Genomic DNA, 27,145 nt, shown 5'->3' with positions numbered 1-27,145 from the left:
TTATACTTTGTCAGAAAAGAAAAACAACTGATTTCCAACTGGAAACCATTAGTAACACACACCACAAAATACACACACTCTTCAACACACTCATCACACTGCTACCAAACTGCAGTCCATGCAAGAAGCCAGTAGGTGGCACTGTGTATCCATTTATCCTATATTGTTTTAAACTCCTTTGCCACTTTTGTAGCACCACTCACTGAAGCACCTACACAGTGTCTGTATGGACAAAACTACTGTCCAGGGGTCCCTGGAACAAATTATTTTGAGATGGGGGTCAGCAGCCCAATACATATTATTCTAGGGGTCCTTGACATTAAAAGGTTTGAGCACCACTGATATAGAAACATACGTTTTCCAGAAAACTGTTGGGATTTAGAAGACATTCATAGAATTGGCCTCAGCATCTAAATGGGCAAATAAAGTATTCATTCAATTCAATGGACCAGCAAGGCTCACCCACCCCTGGTGAAGAGCACGGTGTGCAGCTTGAGGCCGCCTCCGTTCTGCAGTCGACTGGGCAGCTCACTGAAGTGACAGCTGTCCATGTACATGGTGACCTGCAGGGCCTGTCTGCTGCCCTCCACCTGGTAGCACACTGGTGTGTCTGGCACACGCACACACGCGCACACACACACACACACACACACACACACACACACACACGCGCACGCACACGCATGCACACACAGAAGCATACACGTTCAGATGACTTAGTTATCGAGTATAATTCAATAGCTCACTATATGTCATTATGTTGTTTCTTTTTACACTTTATTAATTATTAATATCGTCGTTGCCGGGTGAAAACCCTGTATGTCCAAAACCGTTCGTTTTGCATTTATCATTTAAAAAATGATTTAAACAAGTGAAAACAGACAATCTACAAGCACACAACGCCTCGCGGCGTTGTGTGCTTGTAGATCAGCTGTTTTCACTACTTTTGTGTGATGGCCTTGTATGATAAAGCATTGCTTTACTTTGCGGGAAAAAATTACAAATTTGACACTTGGAGATACGAGGTTTCTGCCCGACAGTGACGATATATGAATCAATAGGACTAGTACTTTGACCTGCATAATAACTTTTTTTTCATTGCCTTCGATCACCTACTGTTATAATTTGTAGCAAACCCTATGCTGGATATTACCTGACACAAGTCTGGTGATCTGGGGCAGTTCAAAGGAAATTAAAAACTCCCAGATTAATTTCCTTCCCGCCCGCCCCACAAGTTTAGAGATGAGTTGACAAAGGGACCGTCCCCACCCAGACAACTGCCTAATGAGGGCGTCAACAATGATGACATTTCCTCAGACAAAAGTCTGAATAGAAAATGATACTGAAGATTTCTACTAGCAGAGGCACCATTGAGTCAGATCTAGAGTATAAAAGATAATTTCTTGCAAAAAAAAAAAAAAAAAAAATACTGTATATAGATAATTTATTTTACCAGGAATTCAGTGTTTCAGGTTATTTACATGAATAACTCTTTGAGTGAACGTGAATTAATGTGTGCCTGTGAATGCAAGGTGATGTTGATGTTTTTCTTCTTGCCTGACTGATTGCACAGTATGATGCATAGTATGAGCATGTGTATCTATAGTTGCGTGTGTGTGTTTATGTGACTACAGTACATGCATGGCGTGTGCTCTGCTAGTGTCAATAACCACTTCCGTTGACTGACATTCACTAAGCGGGCAAATAGCAAACCCTTCTCTACAGCTTTGCCTTGCAAACAGGAAGTGCATCTTGTGCATTTGCTTTTAAAGAACAATCAATGCTGCTGGCTATTTGTAAGCTGCTGAAAGAAAAAAAAATAAAAGAAAAGATTGAGGATTCCGTGGTCCTTTATATCAGTGGTTCTCAACCCCCAAAATTATTTTGGGGGGTCCCCAGATGATTAACTTAACGTGCAACATTGTTTTCTCACTGAACAGTAAACAAACAAACATAGTTTAAGTTTATAGATAGACTATAGGTATCTGCACATTTCTTAAGTGACAATTCAAGGGCTTTTTAATAGCTCTAAAATGACAAATTAAACACTGGCCAAATTGTCAAATATTAGAAGCAGAAATTGTGAAAATAGCCGTCTACATGCTCACATGTTCACATGTTGTGAGCATGTAGATCTGCTATTTTCACAATAGAACCGTGTTATACAAAATGTAATGCCTCAACCCTTAGTGCTCGTCAGGGTGGGGGGACAGGGGTCCCCTGTTCATTCAGTATGAATATTTTGGGGGTCACAGCCTGAAAAGGTTGAAAACCACTGCTTTACATCAGCTGGTTTGGTCCTGTTTTAGCCAAGGTCAGAGACGGAAATAGCCAGGTGATGAAGCCCTCGAACCCATTGTCATGTAAACTAGGTAGGAAGCCAAGGGCAGTGACTCGTATATGCGATGATTTATGGAGCTTGTATAACGTTGCTTATTGTTTCCATTCGAAAACATGGAAAATCCAATTTATAAAATGACCGATGGAACTACAACACCTTCAGCGTCACATAATGGAACTGTTACTTAATGCTGCATCGCCAGCATTGGCTTACAACACAGGTTTTCAATGTGGGGCACGACATGCTGTACAGTAGTATATCATCACTGTTGGGGGGGAACCTTGTATGTATAAAAATAACCCAATACAGTTACACTCTTTTTTACTAGTTTTCATTGGTTAAATGTTTATAATAATGTTTATAAAAGCTATTAACCAGCGTTGTGAGCTTGTATATCTGCTATTTATGCTACTTTTGTGTGGTATTCTAGTATGACAAAGTAGGGCATTCATTCAAACTGTTTGAATGGGACACTAAACATTTAAACAGTTACTTTAGTCTCTTACTTGCAACTAGATATTCATTCACTAGTGGTCTGAAGAACACTGAGATTTTATCCAGATCCAACAGAGCTGCTTTGGTGTCCTCCAGCATGGTCCTCTCTTCCTTCTGCCAGGGGAGAAGAGAAGAGCTCTTTTAATTTAACTGTATCCATTTGTCATCACTTCTAATTTCAAGTTTAATCTGCATCCTGAGTTCTCCATCCGGATTGGATAAAATTGGTATCCTGACCTGAGCTGGAGATACGTGGAGACTCCCGTTAACGTTTATAGCAATGCATACTATCAGAATATAGAGCTATTTAATCACTTACCCTAAGTTGAAATAGGAGTAACTTTCAAATGTAGCTTTAATGCCTTGCTCAAAAGCACTGATGATTGATGTTTACTTCCTATGAAGCCCTTTTCTATAATGCATTGCATTGTGAACACTGCATTATGATCCGTTTCTGAGACTACAATTACAGTTATAAATACACAGAATACTTTATAATTAAAACTTTAAAATATCACTGACTGTAAGGGTATCATCTTTTAACCAGATGAACCATAGCATCCCTATTCTGGGCATGACAACACAAGTGTTACAAGCAGGTTTGTTTAGAATGCATTATACAGACATGGGCTTCATAGAAAAGGGTCATGCATAATTTAAGCTCCATCGTACGATGGCGTCGCGGACCAAAGATATTTTCGCTCTGCAACGCCGTCATGGGACGAAATATTAAGCAGGCTTTACTAGTAGCCAGATGTGTTTCCAGATGTGTGTCCCCCTCACCATGTGCAGTGACAGCGTGGTCTGGAAGTGCAGCAGGACCCCGATGACGGAGATCTGCTCCAGCCACTTGCGGCTGGTCTCCTTGCCGTCCTCCTGGTACTCGCCGGCGTTGTTGAAGCGCCCGCGCAGCGCCGTCAGCAGCTGCTCGGCCAGCGTGCACAGGGCGCCCGTCGCCGCCTGGCAGAAGATCACGTCTCGCCGCAACTGGAGAGACGTATCTGTGGGGGGGATGACATGGAGAGAGGGACGGAGAGACGGAGAGGGGACGACAGAGGGAGGACAAAACAGACAGCGAGGAAGGGTTTGAAAGAGGGATATCAATCAATCAATCAATCAAACAAACTTTATTTATAGAGCACATTTTACACAACCTTAGCTGAACAAAGTGCTGTACAGGTAAAAGCAGTTTAAAAACACAACAAGAGAAAGAATACAAATAGAAGCGCGAAGCATGGAACTCAAAAAACACCAAAAAAGATAAAAACAGACATGGGCTATGGGTTCAGGAGTTATTAAAAGCTTAAGAAAAGAGATGCGTTTTAAGTAGGGACTTGAAAATGGTGATGGATTGAGCAGATCTGATATGAGGGGGGAGATTATTCCAGAGCTCTGGGTAGGGATAGGGAAGGGAATATATAGGGGTGTGAATTGTATAGGGCTGCAACTATCTATTATTTTCTCAGAGATAATTCTATAGAATATGTCTTCCATTAATTGAATCATCGACAAGTGATTTATAATCGAGTATAAATCTATCTAGTCTCATTAACCACTTAAGCCTTATTTGACACATCGTCGTATAGCTTGTAGATCTATTTTTGAAATATTTCCATTAGCTGTCGCCCCCCCTATACTCATGAATCATGAAACTGTCATCATGCAACACTGTCAACTGACAGACTATAAGTCAGACTCTCCATTTCTCATCCCACCGTCGCAGCCCGTCTGTCTACACTGCCTCACCGGAGAGTAATCTCATCATAGATCCATCTATACTGTACATGTCAACTCTAAGGCCCTAGAGTACGTGACGAGGAGATCCCAACCTTTGCATTCTAAGCAGGCATGGCCCCAAGGTGCTCCATTATGTTCCATTAGCCTGGAGCACCCAGGAGAATAGTGCACATTAACTACCACCATACTGTATGAGCACCCATTAACTACCATCATATCGTTGCTGTCGGGTGGAAACTTTGTACTGTAACGGTTCCTTTTGTATTATTCATATTATTTTTAATTAAATAGCCGATCTACGAGCTCACAACGCATCGCATAGCGACGTATTGTGCTATTTTTATTGACTCTCTTGTACAGTATGATGAAGTAGGGCAGGGGTCTTCAATGTTTTCAGGCCAAGGACCCCTTAGTTGAGAGAGAGATGAAGCAGGGACACCCACAACCTGTTCATATATTCCATATAGTTTCATCGTTTGACAGCACAATCATCAGTGTATTTTGGATTCATGTCAATTTGTGTTTTCAGATACGTATTTAACCACTTGAATCATCAATACATAACTTGACACTTCACTCCGTACTTAGTCTGCTCTTATTCCCCTCTACACCAAACGTCTTTGTTGAAAATAGCCGATCTACAAGCTCACATAGATCTGCTATTTTTAGATAGATAGATAGATAGATACCTTTATTATCCCAAGGGGGAAATTTAGTTGTCCAGTTGTAACACAGCAGTATACAGTTATTTACAAAGTTACAGAGAAGTAGGAAAAAATAGATAAGAGTAAAAACAAGAGCAGTACAGTACCAAAAAAGAGAAGGTGCATCAAATAGAGGGGGCGAATTAAATATAAGTATATATACATAAAGTGTCTTACAAAAAGAGACCAAAGCAGTCAATGCTAGTTAGTGCAACAAGTATCTCACTGTCATTGTTAAGCAAGACACATACTCAGAAACTACCAACACAACCTAATAGTGCAATGTCGAAAAACAGTGCGAAAAAAACAACAGAAACAGCTCAGAGCAGAAGAAACTAGGCAGCGTGTCACCGCAAGACGCACATGAGCACTCTCCCTGGAATGTCCTTAGAGGTCAAAGTCAATACAGCAATAGTTCCAACTTAATAGTGCAAAGTCAAAAAAACAGTGCGAAAAAACAAAACAATAACAGCTCAGAGAAGAAGAAACGAAGCATGTCACCGCAAGACGCACATGAGCACTTTCCCTGGAAGGTCCTTAGAGGTCAAAGTCAATACAGCAATAGTTCCGTCAGTCTAAGTTAGGAAGGAAGTCCTTTTCATTCGTCCGTTATGTGTCTCGTTGTACAGCTTAAGGGCAGCCGGTACAAAAGATTTTCCTAATCTCTCGCATCTCCGTCCTGGGTAGGCAAAGCGGTCGTTTCCTCTCTTACTCCAGTAGCTGGTGATCTCAAGATGGAGGGACTTTTGGCTAAAGTTCTCAGAATATGGACACTAGGGTTCAAGTGGTTAATATAAAATAATAATATAAAAAAGGAGAAAAAGGTTTCTATCACACAAAGATTTGGAGGACCCCCTGTAGTAACTCTCAGGACCCCCTAGGGGTCCCGGACCCCCTGTTTAAGACCCTTGAAGTAGGGCGTTCATTTACGAAGAAAAAGCATAAAAAGTTGAAACATGGAGATACAAGGTTTATGCCCGATGGCAACGACATGCTACTCTGCACATGTTAAAGTGTTTCCTGCACGGTTCCTTGTTTTGTACGCAGTAAAACCCTAAGTGGTGATTAACTCTGACAGTATAAAAACTGACCCGTAAGGGATTTTACTGTGTGCAAAATGCACGCGCACTTAAAAACATGAACACTCGTGTCCCTATTCCGGGGGGCGAACATTCGACGAAAATAGCCAATCAAAAAACAAGCTTGTGAGCTTGTAGATCGACTTTTTTTTTTTTTTTGACAAAGAGATTTGGTGAAGAGGGAAAAAAGGAGCAGACCTAGTGTAGAATAGGGCCCTGGGGGTTTTCTCCTCATTTTAAACTTATTATTTGGAGTAGGCAATTATTTTTACACCCTTTTTTCCTCCCAATTTAGTCTTTATGACAGTTAACCCTCCCCACACATTTCTGTGTTGCCACTGCTGTTGTACCCTACTGGCTCGCCTGCCAGTGAGGAGCCCCCACTGGGAGGACGTAGAGCCTCCAGCCTACTCCTCCCATTCGACACTCCCCACAGACAGCTGCCATCCCAGCCTGTAGGAGTTTGAGCAAAGACAAAGATCACCCTTCCCAACTGCCTTCCCACCCTCCAATCACGGTCAAGTGTTGTCTAACAGACGCCCGGCCAAGCTGGATGCCCCGTGGTGGATTCAAACGCCTAGGACACCATGATGGTGGATACGTAGAGTGACACACAAACATCATTCAGAGTGAAAGACAGACACATCATTCAGACAGAGTGACATCCAGACACACCATTCAAACAAAGTGACGTACAAACATTATTCAGAGTGACATACAGACACACCATTCAAACAGAGTGACAGACACGCTTCGAGTGACGTACCTGTGCACTTGAGTAGAGCCAGCAGAAGTTGGTTCTTTCCATCTGAAGAGGTCAAGACAAGACATTAGCTACTAGTGAGCATTATATTGTCATTGTCGGGTGGGGAAATTCTATGGCCAAAACGGTTACACATCGGCACTCTGAAACATTGCTATTCCAACCCCCTAAACCTAACCTTAACCTGGTTTCGGAATGGAAACCTGCCCCCGGCCAAAAGAGTACATTTTTACTTAAAAAAACACACAGTGCTAACAATTCCATCCTTGTCATATGTCCCAAGTGCATGCCACAAAAACTTTGGGAGGAGTAGCGCAGGAAAAAAGGTTTATCTAACAGGGGAGGAAAGATGGTTGGATGGAATAAAGTCGGACAAGTACTAAAGTCTGGTTGCCCTGCAGGGGCAACCACACTAATGAAAAAATAAACATTTTAGGCATGTTATTATGGACAAAAATATCTATGCAAGATTTTAACAAAAATGCATGCAAGTTTTCTGCCCAACAGTGAGGATATCACAATAGGCGTGTGCATATGCGTCTGTGTGTGGCTGTGCGTGTGTGTTTTTTCCACTAACCATCCACAAATCTCTGCAGGTTCTCCACCAGAGTCTTGATGGAACTGGGAAGGTTCCAAGGGTCCTCCTGGATGTTCTTGTGGATGATGGAGCGACAGCCTGCTGTCCAATCCTCATTGTGCCGGAACTCTGTTCACACACATCCCACACTGCTTGAGCAATGAGCGTGCGTGCGTGCGTGCGTGCGTGTGTGTTTGTGTGTGTGTTCAGCCCTATATACATTTTGTCCATTTGAAAATAGCCGAACTACAAGCTCAGTGTGAGCTTGTATAGCTGCTATCTTCAAAAGATGTGTGTACATTTGAAAACTTGAAATGGGATATTCTGCATAATGAGTACTTTTACTTTTGGTAATTTAAGTCAATTTTGATACCAATACTTTTGTACTTTTACTCATTTACTTTTAATTCCCGACTTTTACTTGTAACAGTATTTCTACATTGCAGTACTGATACTTTTACTCAAGTAAAACAAGAATAGTAGAATTTGACTAAAAAGATATCGTGAAGGGATAGGGTTATCAAGGGCACCAAAAAATAGGGTGACATTTCCATTTATGAAATTATGGAGCTAAAATGTTGCTGTACTCTCAAGTATACAGTAGTAATACAAACATAATGTGAGTGTGAGTGTGTGGGTGTGCGCGTTAGTGTGTGCACATACATGCGTGCGTGTGTGCGTGCGTGAGTGTGTGCAATGCATGCTTACCTGGCTGACTGTGTTCAGGATCAAAGTGTTTGGTTTCCTCACAGGCCTTTGTCATGACAGGACCTTTGAGTAAACAGTTGATGGAATCCACCTGGATGCAAGCACACGCGCACACGCACACACACACACACACACACACACACACACACACACACACACACACACACACACACACAGAGTAAACCACGCAAGTCTGATTTATACTTGGCGACACGTGGTGAAAATAGACAATGTACAAGCTCACAAAGCGTTACATGCCGACACTTGTAGGTCTGCCATTTAAAAACATTGCAGATGACATACCCAAAAGGGAACACCAGGTTGAAAGTGGTTAACCTCTTAAACTCTATATACTTGTATGTAATTGACCTGAATACCCATACAAGGCCCCGTCCTTTTTCCCTCTACACCAAATATTTTCACCCAATAATAGCTCATGTACTATTTTTGCTTCAGAAGAGGGATATTATGGTTCATGTGGTTAAACACTACTGCCTTCCTTAGTTTCCTGTCAAAGGCACACAGACATGCACCCGCATTCTGACTCCCTCCCCCACTAGCTGAATCCCAAAAGGCTTCAGGCTACAGTCTGTCAGAACAAACAACATGGTGCAGAGGCAATTAGCACCCAGGGAAGCTACACGAGTCAAACACAGAGGAGGCATTTTGGGCCAAAGGGGCATGGAGTGCTGGCTAGAGTAGATGCATGTGGATGGGTGTCATGAACTGAGAAAACGTACTGCATGTCACTTACATGTATGCATATCGTCGCTGTCAGGTGGAAACCTCGTATCTCCAAGTTTCAAATTTGTACGTTCTTTCGCAAAGTACAGCCCTGATTCATCATACAAGGCCGTCGCACAAAAGTAGTGAAAACAGCAGATCTACAAGCACACGAGGCGTTGTGTGCTTGTAGATCGGCTGTTTTCACTAGTTTAAATCATTTTTAAAATGATAAATGCAAAACGAACTGTTTTGGACATACAAGGTTTTCACTCAACAACGGTGATATGTATGTCAGAAAACCAGAGAGATACACAGGTGATTTACTGTATGTGCTGCATCGAACATAGCTGATCTACAAGCACACAACGCACTGCAGAGTAACGCACTATGCTCTTGTAGTTCTGCTTTTTTTTTTCTCGGGTGCACCACATGGCACACATCCGGTATCGGGCAAGATGAGGGATAGCCTTGAGTAACCAGACAGTCAGATCCATGCCCACCAATATGTCTTGTTTTTGATTGACTGATTATTTTATTAACAGTTTGCATAAATAAACAAGGCACGGTGGCATATATTTATACAAAAGAATGCTAAAACGACATCCAAATTCAATGAATGGGCTAAAACATTTTGGAATTGTGAGAAATGACTGCCTTGCACTGCAGTCCCATACTGGGACGGTTATCAGGAGGATTAGTTTTCAAAGCAGTACAGTTAGTGTACAGTAGGTTTGTCTGCAGCCATTCTTGTCGCCGTTCTAGCCCATATATTCCTGTCACAAGACAGATCGGTAGGCAGAGATCTCTTATCGTGGCTATGTGAGAAGAGAGGAGTGAGGTCGAGAGAGAGAACCAGGATGCTAACCAGAAGAGAGATGACAGCACCAGATAACGCATCACCATGGTAACTCCCTCATCTGTGCCTTACAGTTTGGGGGGCCGATTTAGTGTGTGTTTGTGTTTTTACACGTGACAACACACCCCACGAGAGTATTTTCTACCAAGGAACCAAAACCAAAGAATTTCACAATTCAGTCCTCATACAGTATAACAGGGGTCTTCAACAGGAGGTCCGGGACCCCTAGGGGGTCCTCAGAGTTACTACAGGGCGGCCTCCAAATCTTTGTGTGATAGAAACGTTTTTCTCCTTTCTTATATATTAACCACTTGTCCATATACTGAGAACTTTAGCCAAAAATAGCAGATCTAAAAGCTCACAACGCCTCGCAGCGCAAGGTGTTGTGAGCTTGTAGATCAGCTATTTTCATCAATGAGTTTTGGCGTGGAGGGGAAAAAGAGCAGATTGAAAGGTCAAATTTATTATGTATTGACGGTTTTCTGACATACATATCGTCGTTGTAGTGTGATAACCTTGTATGTCCAAAACCGTTCGTTTTGCATTTATCATTTTAAAAATGATTTAAACTAGTGAAAACAGCCGATCTACAAGCACACAAACGTCAAATTTATTATGTATTGACGGTTCAAGTGGTTAAATATATGAAAATACAAATTGTCATGAATCCAAAATACCCTGATGATTGTGGTCAAACGATGAAATTATAATCTATGAAAAGGTTGTGGGGGTCCCTGCTTCATCTCTCTTTCAACTAAGGGGTCCTCGGCCTGACAACGTTGAAGACCCCTGCAGTATAATATATCTTGAACAAAACCAGGTTGCTGGTGGTGAGTTTTTACCTGATTGAAAAGGTGCTCCAGACATCCATGCAGTTTATCCTGTTTATCTGAGGAGATCCTCATGTCGCAAGGCAACTCGTCCCCTAGGAGGAGACAAGAGTCAATGAATACGTGATGAAACTTAATAATACATACTACTGGGCCCTGATTGGTGCCCCACAACTTCGGGGGCACGCAAAATACAATCACAAGCAGATTCGTCTGGTTTACAGGCTAGGGCTTACATATTGTACATGTGGACGTACAAACAAAACCCGAAAATGTAATGCCTCTAGCATGGCTGTCCATCAGCCGAGGCATAAAAAGTGCAACATCTTAAAAGACGAGGTATAAAACAGCTTAAAGCTTAATTTATGCTCCATTGACTGGGTCACTTAAATACAAATATAAATGTACAGTAACGTAATGTAAATGTCCCTAAAAAGATTCCTTACCTGAGCCCATCTCATCACTCCCCAGATAAGAGCTGTTGCTTCGCACACTGGTGTAGGACAAGACTGAATCTCTGTTGCTGTTGCATTCACTGCAAGACAGACAGACAGACAGACAGACAGACAGACAGACAGACAGACAGACAGACAGACACGTAAGCCATGAAGGACATTTACACAAGGCACACTGGTGTGCCATGAGACACGCCCAGGTGTGCCTTGGAATTTGGTGACAATTAAACATCATTATTGCAATATATACAACTGTACAGAAAGTTATGCATTAATGTTTACTCCATTTCAGTGCATTGTCTGCACTCATTTCCCATGACAAAAGCAAACTCTATACCCTTGACATTAAGCTCTGGCTTCACTGTGATGGCAGACTAACAGAATCCCTTTTATGCCCATATATGGAGTTCCCTGATGTCATCAATATTAAGCCCAAATCTAACAGGACTTCATATGGGAATGCCCATATACTTAGTGTATGGAGGCCACATTCCACATAACAGAATCCATATATGGCCGAGACAGATGGCCAAGACAGACCATATCTGTGTGGCTGGTTCTACAGACAGGGATCTCCATGTATGGGCATAAAAGGGTATGATGTCAGATGTCATAGACATAACTTTCTCATAACGAATAACTGAGTAAGCATGTTTGGACTCTCACATATCTCCATATACAGTGCATGGCTCTCCATATATGGGTACCAGGGGTCGCCATATGGGTAACTGGTCCGATATACATCACTGGCAAGATGGCAAAGAATTGGTGCGACCTCACACTTTAGGGCGAGGTCTCATGCCGCCCTGAGGCGTCTTACAAGTTATTATTCTATTCATTATGTTGATTATGTTTGATCTCCTTATTGTATCTTATGTGTTATCCACACTGCAGAGGAGGCTCTAAGGCTAAGCACAAAGAATGTCACTGGCTGCAATGTTGCCACCACTGGATTGTAAACTAGTGCATGTGCCAAATTAAAAAAAAAACACAAAAACCTTGAACCTTGATAAGGTTCAATAACAGGCCATGAGTTCCCATCCAACCACAGAGAGAATTTGGATCTTGTAATTATGCAGTCAAATAACTCTTCAGACTTGTGATTTACGCGACACCAAAGTGAAGTAAAAGTCCCTCAGTGAAATATTGTTAACATGCAGCTGCGTCACATTCCAATAAACGTAAACATACAGACATATTTCCTAAAAATGTGTCTCAAACACATTAACCCCGTATAGTTGGTTGACCAGAGTCCCTCGGGCCCCCACCCCCCTCCTATTCTCGCTCTACACTAAAGGTCGATTCATTTATTTCGGTTCGTGTAAACTATGATATGGCGTCATTTGGAGCCGAATTAATGACGTTACCCGCCACCCCCGATCCTCTGAATGACGCCATATCATAGTTTAGACAGAGCCCAACCGAAATAAATTAGGGTGTTAAAGTGGAGTATGAATCGACCCTAATGGCGTTGCGATACATTGTGATCTCGTAGATCAGTGGTTTTCAACCCTTTTCATAATCAAGGTTCATTATTTATTCAGCATTTGAGCCACGGACCACCATTTGATGAGATTTAGACTCTGAGACCTGTTATTGTTGGATACAATTTTCCATGCTGTATGGATATACCATAGGAGATATAACAGGCAAATGTTGATAAAATAAAAATTCTTCTACATTCTCTAACTGTGTAGACTTCTTGTAAATTCAGTAATGCAGACGTTTTACAATAATTTTACACTTTCAAGAGTTAAAGATCTATAAGTTTACATTTGGTTATCATTTAGCTGGGGACCACCTGGAATCCCTTCAAGGGCCACTGGTGGTCCCCAGACCACTGGTTGAAAACAACTGTTGTAGATCTTGTATTTTCACCTAATGCTCACCCCGCAGAATAGGGGATGCTAGGGTGTGGTTGAATAATAACAGGCATTCAAAAAAAACGTTGTACCTCTTCTTGTCACACCTTGTGGGAGTGGGAGGATTATGATTTATGTCTGCAAGACAAGCACATCTTTGTGTTCCCCAGCCGTTATGACGCTGGGGCTGAGACAGACAGACAGACTTATTGATTCTTTTCACATAAAGAGACAGAGAGACAGAAAAGGCAGGGGGGAGAGAGGGGCGATGACTTGCAGTACAAGTGCATTAGGTGGGATCTGAGCTGGTTTCAGATGGGAGAAGTATTATAGCGTCACTGTCGGGCAGAAACCTTGTATCTCCAAGTTTCAAATGTGTACGTTTTTTCACCAAGTAAAGCCCAACTTCATCATACAAGGCTGTTGCACCAAAGTAGTGAAAACAGCAGATCTACAAGCACACAACGCCTTTAGTTCATTTTTAAAATGATAAATACAAAGCGAACGGTCTTGGACATACAAGGTTTCCACCCGACAACGACGATAGGCTTGTTTATACCGGTTGGTATGAATTTAAATGGTCTTTTATTGTTTTGTCTTCGTCTTGTTTTTTCCCTGCATCCCCTCCCCCAAAGGACCACGGTGGAAACAAGCCTTCTGGCTTTTTTTTGTGTGCTTTGATCCATTTGAATTCATTGTCAATAAAGAGTTCATCCTCTTAATACACCTCAACACTCCTGTGCACGTCTAGAGTCAGACACATTATGCAATCACTAGACAACAGGGGCGTCAATTGGGTATGGCAGGGGTATGCAGCTGCCATACCCAGGGTCCAGGGGGGAAATAAAAGTTACTTTTAAATATAAATCCAGGAATGTCTCTTTGTCTACTGTGCTGGTTATTGTGTTGTTAAATTACAGTAAAATAACTACAGTACAAATGCAAAATTCTCCCCATCTAGACAAAATGGTATATTCCCAGGTTCCGCAGGTCAGCTGCCCAGGTGTAATGCATTATTGTTAATTGTGGCACGTTTACTAAGTTCCAGGCTGCCATATCTAGCCCAAGAAACCGTAGAAAGGTATGGCAACATGACAGGTGTCTCGCGCCTGCAAGACACCTGTCATGTTGCCATACCTTAGATTTTTCTGAACTGACGCCACTGCTAGACAGCAACACTTGACTGAACACAAACACAAACCATGCGTACTTCCCTCTCTCTGCCTCTTTCCTTCTTCCTAATATCCTTCCTTTATTAGACGTTATTTTTCTGCCTCTCACAGGCACGCTCACGCAACAGGACCTCAACATGGTTCCTGCGGAGATTGTGAGCTTGTAGATCATCTATTTTACGGCGTACGACACTGTAGCCAAGCATAAATAAGGCATCTCTAACCCCAACCCCTTAACCTAACCTCTAAATGCCGAATCATAACCCTTATCCCAACCCACATCTTTTCCCAATTGTAACTCCTCCAATCATTTATAACCATGAAGATGGTTCTCACATCCTACTTATTACTTCATTACGTATGGGGACGTTTGACCCTCAGAAGTATAATAATAAGCCCACCCGCGCTGGCGTGCGCACACACACACACACACACACACACACACACACACACACACACACACACACACACACACACACACACACACACACACACACACACACACACACACACACACACACACACACACACACACACACACACACACACACACACACACACACACACACACACACACACTGATTTGATTTTTAAACTCTCATTTGATCCTCTTCTTCATAGACGTCCCCCAGGACACAGCAGGAAATTTCAAAGCTTCTGAAGGTTGGACCACACCTTTGCATTCCTCCGTAATGTTCCCAGTCTGACGTTGTTAAATTAGTGCAGGGAGTGCTTTCACCAGGGATAACGTGGCTGTTTGTGTGTGAGTGCATGTACCAGACTGTGGTGGAAGGAAACTGAATCCAATACTCTACTTACGTGCACTTTAGAGGTACTTGTACTTTACTTAGCATTTCTGCTTTTTAATAATTTATACTTCTACTGTACTTCATCAATTAGTGTACTTATTTTTTAATATTACTAAACATAATTAACCAATTAAGTACAATTTAATACTTTGACTATTCGAAGTTCACAATGCACAGCAGAGGTGTGAGCTTCTAGATCTTCCATTTTCAAAAGATTCTGACACATTTTGATAAAAAGCTTCAGCATAACGAGCACATTTACTTTTGCTACTTTCAGTACTCATGTACTCATTTCTACATCGTGGCATTTGCTACTTTCACTTGGAATATCCAAGTATCTTTTCGCGAGTGCCGACAGACAAACAACAGGCTATATTTGCATACTATATTATTGCACATGTGCTTACAGTATGTGTGTCCATTTTGATGGGTTAGTTGCAGTGCGTAGAAAGATAATGACAGAGCGTTGCGGAGAGGCCCAGCCCAGTCGTTGAGCTGGATTACACAGCAGAGCTCCACGCCAACCAGCGCTACCTCCGTCTCGCTGGGTGGTGGTCAGGGTCGTCACAAGGGGGGGGGGGGGGGGGGGGGGGGGTTGGGACTGGGTTACTAGGGCCCAAGGTGGAGGGGCCTTAAATTATTTTATACTTTAGCTATTTTTGAAAAGACGTGAAAATGGATGCAAATCTTTGAATATGATTATGTATTTTTTTAAGCGAACATTTGTAACTCCAATTTTGCTTCTGGGGGGTGCCTGGAACTAGATATTTTGAAATGGGGGTCCGTGGCCAAATACATACCATTTCAGGGGTCCTTCACATGAAGAAGTTTGAGCACCACTGACGTAGAAACATAGATTTAAAAAAAAAAACCTTGGAAGGATTTGAAGACTTTTCAACTAATTTTCACGATTTTTCAAAAATAGTAGATCTACAAGCTTGCAGCGCGGCACTGAGTGCTGCGCTGTGAGCTTGTATATCTGCTATTTTTCAATAGTTAGCTGTGAGCTTGTATATCTGCTATTTTTCAATAGTTACACCACAAAATAACGCGTAGTAATGCGTTCCCAGTCTAAATGGATTAAACCCCCTCCCCCTATGAAGCACATTCATGGGGGGCCCGCAGAGAATCCTTGTACCCAGGGCCCAGAATTTGGTGTGACGCCCCTGGGTGGTGGTGGAGGGTGGAGCTTAATGAAAGGCAGATGACAGTGTGTGTCCGACGGGAAAGTGAATGAGTCGGACCCAAACATTATTTGGTGAGGTCTCTCCAGCCCTCAGCCCTTCGCTTTTAAATGCCCACATGGAAGCCGGAATGAAAGCCTTTGGTGTCTCACTTAAGTCTCAGCGCATGAGGGTGACTATGATTTACACGCTACTGTACTGTAAAAACAACGCAGCGTCTGAAGGCAGAGAACTTTATACTTGTATACTGTATGAAGGGAGTTCCTCCATAGTAGCAGTTCCCAAATGTTTTTTTTATGGCAAAGAACCCTAAAATATTAAATAAAACCCCTCCACAAATTGATTTGGAACCTTACTCTTTCTGACCATATGATTATGGCCACGCGTGCACTTGGACATTTCAACGCCACCCCCTTTGTTTACATCCCCATTGGAAAATAAAAATCTGTGGATCTGCAAATCGCTGGCAATGGGAGGCTAAGGAGAGTTAAGCTTGCCGATCTGTGAGCTTGTAGATCTTTTTTTTTTTTTTTTCGTTTTTGTTTTGTCTTTTTTATGCCTTTATTGATAGGACAGTAGACTGACAGGAAATGGGGAGAGAGATGGCGGCACGCCGCAAAGGTCGTTGGGATCAGGATTCAAACCTGCGACATGCAGTCAGGCATCAGAGCCTATGTGGTATGCACCAAATCTTTGTGTGATAAAAGAAAAAAAGAAATTCTCTTTTTTATCCAGATTCTTAACCAGATTCTGAGAACTTTAGCCAAAAATAGCAGATCTTCAAGCTCACAACGCCTCGGAGTGAGCTTGAAGATCGGCTATTTTTTGCAAAGAGGGGAGAAGTATTGACAGTTCAAGTGGTTAAATATCTGAAAACACAAATCGGCATGAATCCAAAATACACTGATGATTGTGCTGTCAAACAATGAAACTTTATGGAATCTATGAACAGGTTGTGGGGGTCCCTGCTTCATCTCTCTCTCAACTAAGGGGTCCTTGGCCTGAACACATTGAAGACCCCTGGCCTAGACCGCTAGACCAGTGGGCACCCCAAGTAGATCGGCTACTTTCAAGAAACCGTGGAAACTTTTGGGACCCCGGGGTGAAGGTGGCAGACAGTCACCTGTACGAGTCCCTGTAGCTCATGGTGTCGTGGCCCGAGTCCTCCTGGTCGTCCTCGTTCACCTTGAAGCACACCCTCTTGATGCCCCCGTGCTCCACCTTGTCCTGGTCACAGCACTCCTCGCAGGGCGCCACGGAGGGGGGCTGGCTGGCCTCGTAGGCCGGGGGCTCCCCGCCCTCCTCCCCCTGGGGCTGCGTGGGCTCCGTGATCGACGATAGGAGCCTAGAACAAATGGATGCAGAAAGATGTGTTCAGTCAGTCGGTCAGGTTGAACTAAATCAGGGGTCTTCAACAGGGGGTCCCGGGACCCCTAGGGGGTCCTCAGAGTTAGTACAGGGGGTCCTCCAAATCTTCCAATCCTTTTTATATTAAGAACTTGAACCCTAGCGTCCATATTCTGAGAACTGTAGCCAAAAATAGCCATCTACAAACATCTGTCTCTCAACAAAGGGGTCCTTGGCCTGAAAATATTGAAGACCCCTAGCTGAACTAAATGAAATCCCTATAACCAATGTGTTGTATCCCGTTCTCAATGCCGTTCAGGCTTCATGATTACTATTTTCATTCCCAGAAGAACACACCAATCATAAGCCTCATCTTTAATATTAATAAAAGAAAGGGTTGATTTATTGTCTAGAGAAACTAATCTGCAGCCAACAATTCTGTATTATTTATCCATTTTATATTTCAAGGTCGTCAAATAATGGTGAGAACTGCAAAGCTAGCTCATTCACATACTGTATGCCCAGCAGTAGTATTTAACGGAGTGGCACAGTCCACCCAAGAGGAAGAAATCAGAGATATGCTGGTGAAATTGTTATTACAACATGGCGAATGCAATTAAAACATTCAGGGTCAATATAGTTGTAGACCACTGGTTCTCAACGTGGGGTCTGGGGACCCTCAGGGGCCAAATGTACAATTATGGGTCTGTAACTCTGAGATTGTACAAATGGAACCAAATCGACGTACAGGTCTATTTAGTTCCATTTGTATACTCTCAGAGTTAAAATAACACTGAGGATTTTATCATTTAGTTTAGGGCCCAGAGATAGAAATACAAATTGTAGTATCAAGGGACGGTCATTGACAGGGGCGTCACAAGGGGGGCCTTAATTATTTTATACTTTAGCTATTGAAAAATAGCAGATATATAAGCTCACAGTATATCTGCTATTTTTGAAAAGTCGTGAATATGTGTGCAAATCTTTGACCCAGTCTAAATGGGTTAAGCCCGCAGTGAATCCTTGTACCCACTACCCAGGGCCCAGAATTTGGTGAGACACCCATGGTCACTGATATGCTAAAGATCTCTGTTGTAGACACTTACACGTCGATCTGCGCGACATACTGCCTCATCTCCCTCACAGCCACGTCCAGGCGACTGTACAGATGGATGTAGGCGTCTTGGCTCTCCATGTCCTCCTGTTTGAGCAGGTGACTCAGGCCTCCTTCCCCGTGGCCTCCTCGCCCGTCCTCTATAAGCCCCTCCCCTTCCTCTCCGTTCAGCTCCTCCCCCTCCAGGCCAGTGCAGTTCCAGGAAGGCGCTCCCATGCTGGTCACACAGTGCTGGGTGTGGGACATGGGGTTCAGGTTGGCTGCGGAAGGACAAGAGGGAGGGGTAGATGGAGAAGCTTAGTTTGTTTGCTTATAAGTTAATTGTTTTCAAATAGCAACTTTAATTACGACCTACTGTCGCAAGTTTACTATGAAAACGGGTACATCTTGTCCGCGTGTCTCTGTCTGTACGTCAGCCTTGTCTGTGGTTCTATGGGTTTGTCTGTGGTTCTATGGGTTTGTCGCTCTGATATCATGCTCTGATGTCACTGTGATGTCAGGGGAACCACTCTTAACAGAATGGGTTTGTGCTCTGACATCACGCTCTGGCTTGATGTCCCTTTTATGCCCATATGTGGAGATCCCTGTCCCGATGTCATCAATATTAAGCGCATATCTGGGAATGCCCATATCTGGTAATGCCCATATATGGGCATGTTCTGACATCACATTGTTGACTATCATGCAGGGGTCTCCATATATGGGTAACTGGTCCGATATATCACTGGCCAGATGTCGCCCTGAGGCATCTTACTAGTTAAATCCAAGTCTTTCAAGTGGCTTTCAAGATTTTGCACCGGTTACAAAACATCGGTCAAAACATCGGTAATCGGCTAGGACTCTCCAAAATCGGGATCGTCATCAGTGGGGTTCTAGTTCGGGCTAGCATCCATTCCCCTGGATGACCGACCGTGTCGCTAAGCAAAAGTAACAAGAAAACCGTGTAAAATGACCATGGCGGTTTACCATGGGGAACAAAGCTGAAAAATGAAACAGGCCCCAAGGTCGCTCTTTTAGAAAACAAATGAATGCAAAGATGCGGAATTGCGGATTCTGCTTTGCTAAACTAGCGACTGTGTGAAAATGAAAGCAAGCTGGGTGAAAAGCAACGTGGAGATTACAAAAAGAACTGCATTGCAGAACCAAAGCAAAACCCTTAGGTAGGTCCTTCATATTTGGGACAATATCAGGATTGGTTTTCAAAGCTGAGGTTTTCTCCACTGTTTCAGCTCCTGCATGGAATGTAGACGTCACCATTTAAATGGGTACCATCGATAGGGCAGGGACCTCATCGTCTGGCAATGTGAGACTATTAGCCCTACTGGATGATATGATGCTATTAGCTGACCACATACATTTGTTGTCCGCTGCATGGAACTGCATTAATTAGTGTGACGACAGGCAGCTCTGCTGTGGGAAGCAGATATCTGACCTTGACTTCTGGTGTAATTTGCACTTATAAATGCTTGACCAGCTGAAACACGCAGCACCCTGTATGTGTATGTGTATTTGTGTGTGTGTGTGTGTGTGTGTGTGTGTGTGTGTGTGTGTGTACCTGGTTTTTATTACTATGTGAGGACCACATGTCCCCACAAGCATAGTAGATTGCAGGAATAGACATTGTGTAGGGTTAGGTTTAGGGTTAGGGTTAGAGGTTAGGGTAAGGCCACAGGACTTGCATAAAAATGAATGGAAGTCTATGTTATGTCCTAAGTAGGTCACAAATGTAAGAATGTGTGTGTGTGTGTGTTTGTTTGTTTGTTTGTTTGTTTGTTTGTTTGTTTGTTTGTTTGTTTGTTTGTTTGTTTGTTTGTTTGTTTGTTTGTTTGTTTGTTTGTTTGTTTGTTTGTTTGTTTGTTTGTGTGTGTGTGTGTGTGTGTGTGTGTGTGTGTGTGTGTGTGTGTGTGTGTGTGTGTGTGTGTGTGTGTGTGTGTGTGTGTGTGTGTGTGGCCGTGTACAATACAGTAATTCTTTACTGGAACATGAGATATCCTTCAGCAAGTAATTATTAGTGGGACATGCTACCCTCTTCGCTGATATGTATTCATCTGAGCTTTCCCCAGTTTCATAAAAATATTGAAACTCCCGTCGTTAGCTTTGTTCCACTCAACACACCCATATAACGCACATTATCAATGGTGACGTAACGCAGCCCCGCCACAGAGCATTAGCCACGGGCTAGTGGAGACTGAATGGCACAGCCTGGGTTGCTGTGAGAACTGTGAGACAGCGTGGCTAATGAGGAGAAAACTGAGCACCCGTTCCCTTTTCTGTGCTGTGAAATTTAAACACTTAAAGGGGAATACCACTCATTTTCAACATTGAACTATGTCATTACACTTTCCTTGCGGTCCTTACCCGTTCCTTACCCATGTGACCCACTCATCCTCCCCCCTAATATACCCTCCTTCTCTTCTCTTTCTCCTCTCTATATACCTTAGAGCAGAGGTCTTCAACAGGGGGTCTGGGACCCCTAGGGGGTCCTCAGAGTTACTACAGGGGGTCCTCCAAAGCTTTGTGTGATAGAAAGAAAAAAATCACACTCAATGTGAAGTGAGCGGTGGTCATAACGTCTTCAGACTAGGATTTGAGTCTAGGATGTACAGGCTATGCTACACACACACGTTTTACTATGGCAAAACGCTGAGGAAAAAGGCTACAGACACACACCCAGCCAATCTATGGAGCGGTTTACCACCGCTCAAAAAGACTGATTCTTAACCAGATTAGCAGATCTTCAGGCTCACAACGCCTCGCGCTGCGTCGGCATGAATCCAAAATACACTGATGATTGTGCTGTCAAACAATTAAACTTTATGGAATCTATGAACAGGTTATGGGGGTCCCTGCTTCATCTCTCTCTCAACAAAGGGGTCCTTGGCCTGAAAATGTTGAAGACGCCTGCCTTAAGAGTTCTTGTGTGGAAATAAGAAAAAAAGTGCCCCCCCTCCTTCTGTGTTGCCTAGAACTGGAAGATTGATTGTGGGGTCAGTGTGATCAGCGACATCATGAAGATGTACTCTTTGGCTTGCAGAGTAAGCCAAATATTTAGCAAAACACTAAGATTTGAATAATAATATCTGACAACTTTATTAAAAAAAATTTCATGGTATTATTTATTTCAAACACTGAAAAAGTTGTTTTCATTGTGATACCGATAAATATAAACTGAAAGTATACAATGTTAGTTCCACTAATCCAAGCCGGAACACATTCCATTGATTGATTTGTGAAATAAATACTTTGGATATTTTCAGGTGGGCCCTGGTCCAGAAAAGGTTGGGAACCACTATCTGATACTCCATCATATGATAGCGTTGTGCAGTGAAACTGTTTGTCTATAAATAGATAGACCTTTTTTAGTCCCGGGGGAAATCCCAAAGCACAGCAGTTAAGGATGAAACAAAGATACGTAAGGGCAGAGAACAAGTACAGATACAAACTAACACTAGAAACAAAAAGGGTAACAATATAATATAAAATACTTTACACAGTAAAGACAGTATAAAAATGACTTAACATCCGGCCTGGCATTCTGCGCCTGGACTGGTCAGGTGTGTATAGTCTACAGGCCACCAATAGGTGGAAATAGAGGCAAAGTTAACATTTACATTCAGTCACCAGCACAAACGGTATACAGAGTAAATGGACTAAAGGCTGCAGCACACAGCAGATAAACGTTAATAAAAAGGCTTCTTTACATCAGCTCAAAATCGTGCATAAGTACAGTACTTGAGTACTTAGTTACTTTAAACCAGTGGTTCTCAACCTTTTCAGGCCGCGACCCCCAAAATAATCATATTTTAACCCACCCTGACAAGCACTAAGAGTTGAGGCATTACATTTTGTATAACACGGTTCTATTGTGAAAATAGCCGATCTACATGCTAACAACGCCTCACGTTGCGAGGCGTTGTGAGCATGTAGATCAGCTATTTTCACAATTTCTAGCTCTAATATTTGACAATTTGTCCAATGTTTAATTTGTCATTTTAGAAAAAAAAGTTCTTAAATTGTCACTTTAGAAATGTGCAGATACCCTCTTTAACACTTAAACGTTATGTTGGTTTGTTTACTGTTGAGAGAGAAAACAATATTGCACATTAAGTTAATCATCTGGGGACCCCCCCAAAATAATTTGGGGACCCCTCTGGGGGTCCCGACCCACAGGTTGAGAACCACTGCTTTACACCACTGCAAGACATCCCTAAAAACATGCAAGGACAGCAGGAGAAGAGAGGAGGGCAGCGGAACGAGGGTTCTATTTGGGGGCCCAACGAGTTCAGCAGGCGCGTTTACCTTGATCAGGGTCCAGGCCATAGAAGGAATTCTTCCGGCCAAAGCGGATGTTGAAGGTCCTGCCAGCGGAGGTGGTGCTCTTTGGGTATGAGACCTGCATCAGGTTCATGTGGCAGTTGGTGGGCACGAAGTCCATGAAGCCCAGAGGGTGAGGGCATGCGCCAGCCTGCCTGAAGGTAGGCCATGCCTTGCTCCTCAGCTCAGCAGCAAACTGGGACAAGAGATGGACATACAATGATGGTTAACTGGACATAATATGTAGTTCAACCAGAGCCATAGGGACACTGGTTAACTCTTTAAAATAGGGATTGAGTAATCTGTTAAACGGTGCTGCCCAACTAGTTGTTGAAACTATTAATTGATAGACAGACTTGCATGCAGCAGTCCAACGCACTACAGTCCTCTTGAGCCGCATTCGGACGCAGAAGCAGTCCCCTGGTACTATTCTGTCCATAACGGCACATAACTCGGTAACGGCGCTGAGTCGGCTCATCGGCGCCTGAGACGGCGCGCCTCCGTCATGGATAATAATGTAATAATAATAATAACTTTATCGCCGCAAAAAAAAAAAAAAAAAAAAAAACAGGTTGTCCGTGCTGGCGGAAAAAGTGGCACGAGCGGTATGCGAAACCCGTGGTGAATGGATTGAAGTCAGAAAGAACCAAGTAGCACGCATATCTTGCAAAAGATTCTCCGGGTGCTGAGCAAAAAATACGTACAGGAAAGAAGGAGAGGCTCCATCATGGGCTCCCAGGTAAGTTTATTAGCAACGTTTCAACCCCATGGAATGGATTGAAAACACTAGGCCACTGAGACCGGTGCTGAAGACGGCATTCAGTCTGTATTAGGAGAGGAAAAGCCTCGCAAATAATGAAGTAGAATCGTCTTTCCATGCGTCACCGCCACACTAGCGAAATTACATGGACACTACATCATTTCGGCTTCATATGAACGCTGGATTAAAAGCAAAACGCAACGGCGATGTCCCGGGACCTCGCCGTTTTCTCTACAGAGCGTTGCCGTCTAAACGGGGTCTCAGTAATATTGTTCCTGCTGAAGAAGTCACAGACCAAGGCTTTAACCTTTGCTTTTATATAAAAGTATGAAATATCCGAGATTATTACGATTATATGGAAAATGCTTCTGAACAAATTGCTAGTTTGACCACTTCAAATGCTTAAAATAATAACCAAAAACGGCTGATCTACAAGCTCTCAATGTGTCTGCAACAAACTGAGAGCTTGTAGATAGGCTGTTTTTGCTGCACAACATGCTTCCATAGAAGACATGCTGACTTCTATAGAATCCAAATGACTGAAATCAGTTGTGGGGATTGAGAACTTAAATCCATGCAGCAATCCAAGCAGTACCTGCTTGTAGCTGCCGATGCGCCGCCTGACACTCTCCAGTTTGGTGTCACAGATTTGTCGGAACTCGTACTGGGGCATGGACACCACGCGGTCGCTCTGCGAGATCAGCTGACTGCAGTTCTGGACAAAATGGCTGTCGTCACTAGCAAATGCCTCCAGGATCTGAGAGGAGAGGAACAACTGGTAATACAGCAGATAGACTGCTTACCAATGCTGATACAATATGGCAAAGTTGAAATTCTTCAGTGGGGAACTGAATTCCACCGCAATGCACCGTACCCAAAGAGAAGGACCGATTATGGGAGAAACTGCATTTAAGGCAAAAAAAATAAGAGAATTCTAGGTCTGAAATTTTTATTGAACTCATTTAAAATTATCCAAGATTTGGTTTAGAGGGGAAAATAGGGGCAACCAAGTTATCCGCCGTTTATGTGGTCAACAAGAACGCTAGGAGTTGTGTTGTCTTGAAAGCATAAAGCAGGGGTCTTCAACGTTTTCAGGCCAAGGACCCCTTAGTCGAGAGAGAGATGACGCAGGGACCCCCACAACCTTTTCATAGATCCCATATAGTTTCATCGTTTGACAGCACAATCATCAGTGTGTTTTGGCTTCATGTCAAATTGTGTGCTCTGTACTTAGTCTGCTCTTTTTCCCCTCTACACCAAACCTCTTTGCCGAAAATAGCCGATCTACAAGCTCACAACGCCTCGCAGCGCGAGGCGTTGTGAGCTTGGAGTTCTGCTATTTTTGGCTACAATTCTCAGAATATGGACACTAGGGTTCAAGTTGTTAATATGAAAAGGATTGGAAGATTTGGAGGGCCCCCCCTGTAGTAAATCTGACCCCCTGTTGAAGAACCCTGGCATAAAGCATAAATCTAAAGACTAAACATAAAGTCAAAATGGGACCTTAGCAGCGATGCTGAAGCAGCCTTTGGGTTGCACCATCTTCTCCAGGACGTGGCTCTTGATGCCGGCGGTGCTGACGTACTCGTAGACGACCCCGTGCTCCAGGTGAACGTTGTCCACAGCCAGGCTGACCACAGGCAGGTCATCACACAGCGACAACACGCTCAAACGGTGGTCTGGGGGAAAGGAATGGATGTTGTAACGCATTTCCAGGCATAGCTCAGGGGTAGAGAAACCGTTATTAGAGCACAAAGGGTTCCCGAAGGGTTCCCAGTTCGAATCCGGGCTCCCCCTGAGTTAATGCCGAAGGGTCCTTGAGCAAGACTCTGAAACCCTAATTGCTCCCGGTGAGTAGGTTGGTGCCTTGCATGGTTTCCTCCACTACCGGTGTATGAATGTGTGTGTGAATGGGTGAGTGTAATGCACAATCTATGTAAAGCGCCTTGGATAAAAGCGCTATATAAATGCACCATTTATTTACCATTTAGGAAGGACTTCTTCTTTATGTCCATACAGTGATCCTCATGACCTTGCATCACCGATGACCGATGTTCAGTATTTGGAAGGAGAAGAATCCATTTGATTAAAGGTTCTATTTGAGAACAATTTACTTTATAAGCAAACAAATAACTTTAGATAGAAAAAAATAATAAACACCCTAATTTTATTTAAGCACTTACCTCCTCTTCATAAGATTAAAGACTATAATGACATGTCCCAAAAAACAGGAATGCCATGTTAAAAGTGACACAGGGTCTGCAAATCAATGTATCATAATGGGAGAGTGTTTTCTATAGGTCTTTCAGTCCAAGTGTATCAAAGGGTGCGTTCGGGAATGCGCACCGGGTCTGGTTAGGGTTAGGGTTAGTTTTAGGCATAGTTTTACTGAGGTTAGGGTTAGGGTTGGGTTTAGGCACTCACTACACTGAGCACACACCCGGTGCGCATTTCCGAACGCACCCTTCGATACACTCGGACTGAAAGACCTCTCCCGTATCATAATATAGAAAAAAATCACACTTGTGTGAACTGAGCGGTGGAGGCTGCGTGTGTGTGTGTGTGCGTGCGTGCGTGTGTGTGTGTATGTGTGTGTGAGAATGTGAGTGTGCTTGGCCTGAACAACAGCGCCCCTCCCTTAACATGTGTGGTCAGAAAAGGTATTGCAGGCTACATACAGACAGACAGACAGACACCCACGCATACCCACACACACGGCCACGTATAGGAGACGGTGTGACCACTGCTCAAAAAGGCAAATAATGGCCATTATGTTGGTGTGGCTCTATTAGTTTGTGGAGGAGATGAGCGTGTGTGTGTGTGTGTGTGTGTGTGTGTCACCTGTTCCGTTGGGACTGTTGTCCTCTTCATGTGTGGAGTAGTTCTCCTCTGAGTAGGCCCTAAAGGGGCTCCCCTCCTCCTCATCTGCACCTCCTCCTCCTTGCTGCAGTTCCTCCGCATCCTCAAATAGATGGTACACCCACTGACACTGTGAGACACACACACACACACACACACACACACACACACACACACACACACACACACACACACACACACACACACACACACACACACACACACACACACACACACACACACACACACACACACACACACACACACACACACACACACACACACCGCATCAAATCAAATGCATGGCACAGGCATTGAGTGTCTTACTGAAGGGCACTTAGACATGAGCAGTGTTGGACAGCTCACTAAGGAAGTGTTACTCTCTATATACGACTCCATTACAACATTCCTTTACTTATCACTTGATGTCAAAAGTAATTAGGTAGGCTACTC

General features: G+C 43.3%; 1 protein-coding gene across 1 annotated transcript in view; it reads right to left on the bottom strand.

Moving 5' to 3' along the window:
• Positions 1–27,145, bottom strand: part of prex1 (phosphatidylinositol-3,4,5-trisphosphate-dependent Rac exchange factor 1) — a 132,358-nt gene that overhangs the window by 6,042 nt on the left and 99,171 nt on the right. The window contains exons 21-35 of the mRNA XM_080733365.1: positions 26,675–26,822; positions 25,818–25,865; positions 25,337–25,512; positions 24,429–24,590; positions 23,059–23,269; positions 18,752–19,019; positions 17,422–17,643; positions 11,263–11,351; positions 10,829–10,911; positions 8,405–8,495; positions 7,697–7,825; positions 7,123–7,164; positions 3,620–3,837; positions 2,848–2,950; positions 467–610 (exon numbers count right to left, since the gene is read on the bottom strand). Of these exons, the coding sequence (XP_080589491.1) occupies positions 467–610; positions 2,848–2,950; positions 3,620–3,837; positions 7,123–7,164; positions 7,697–7,825; positions 8,405–8,495; positions 10,829–10,911; positions 11,263–11,351; positions 17,422–17,643; positions 18,752–19,019; positions 23,059–23,269; positions 24,429–24,590; positions 25,337–25,512; positions 25,818–25,865; positions 26,675–26,822 (2,134 nt within the window). The remainder of the gene's footprint in view (positions 1–466; positions 611–2,847; positions 2,951–3,619; positions 3,838–7,122; positions 7,165–7,696; positions 7,826–8,404; positions 8,496–10,828; positions 10,912–11,262; positions 11,352–17,421; positions 17,644–18,751; positions 19,020–23,058; positions 23,270–24,428; positions 24,591–25,336; positions 25,513–25,817; positions 25,866–26,674; positions 26,823–27,145) is intronic.

The sequence above is a fragment of the Nannobrachium achirus genome, assembly GCF_963921795.1.
Source record: "Nannobrachium achirus genome assembly, chromosome: 9".
In the NCBI taxonomy this organism is placed as follows: Eukaryota; Metazoa; Chordata; class Actinopteri; order Myctophiformes; family Myctophidae; genus Nannobrachium; species Nannobrachium achirus.
Note: the sequence above shows the minus strand (reverse complement) of the source record. Positions and strands in the feature narration are given on the sequence as shown.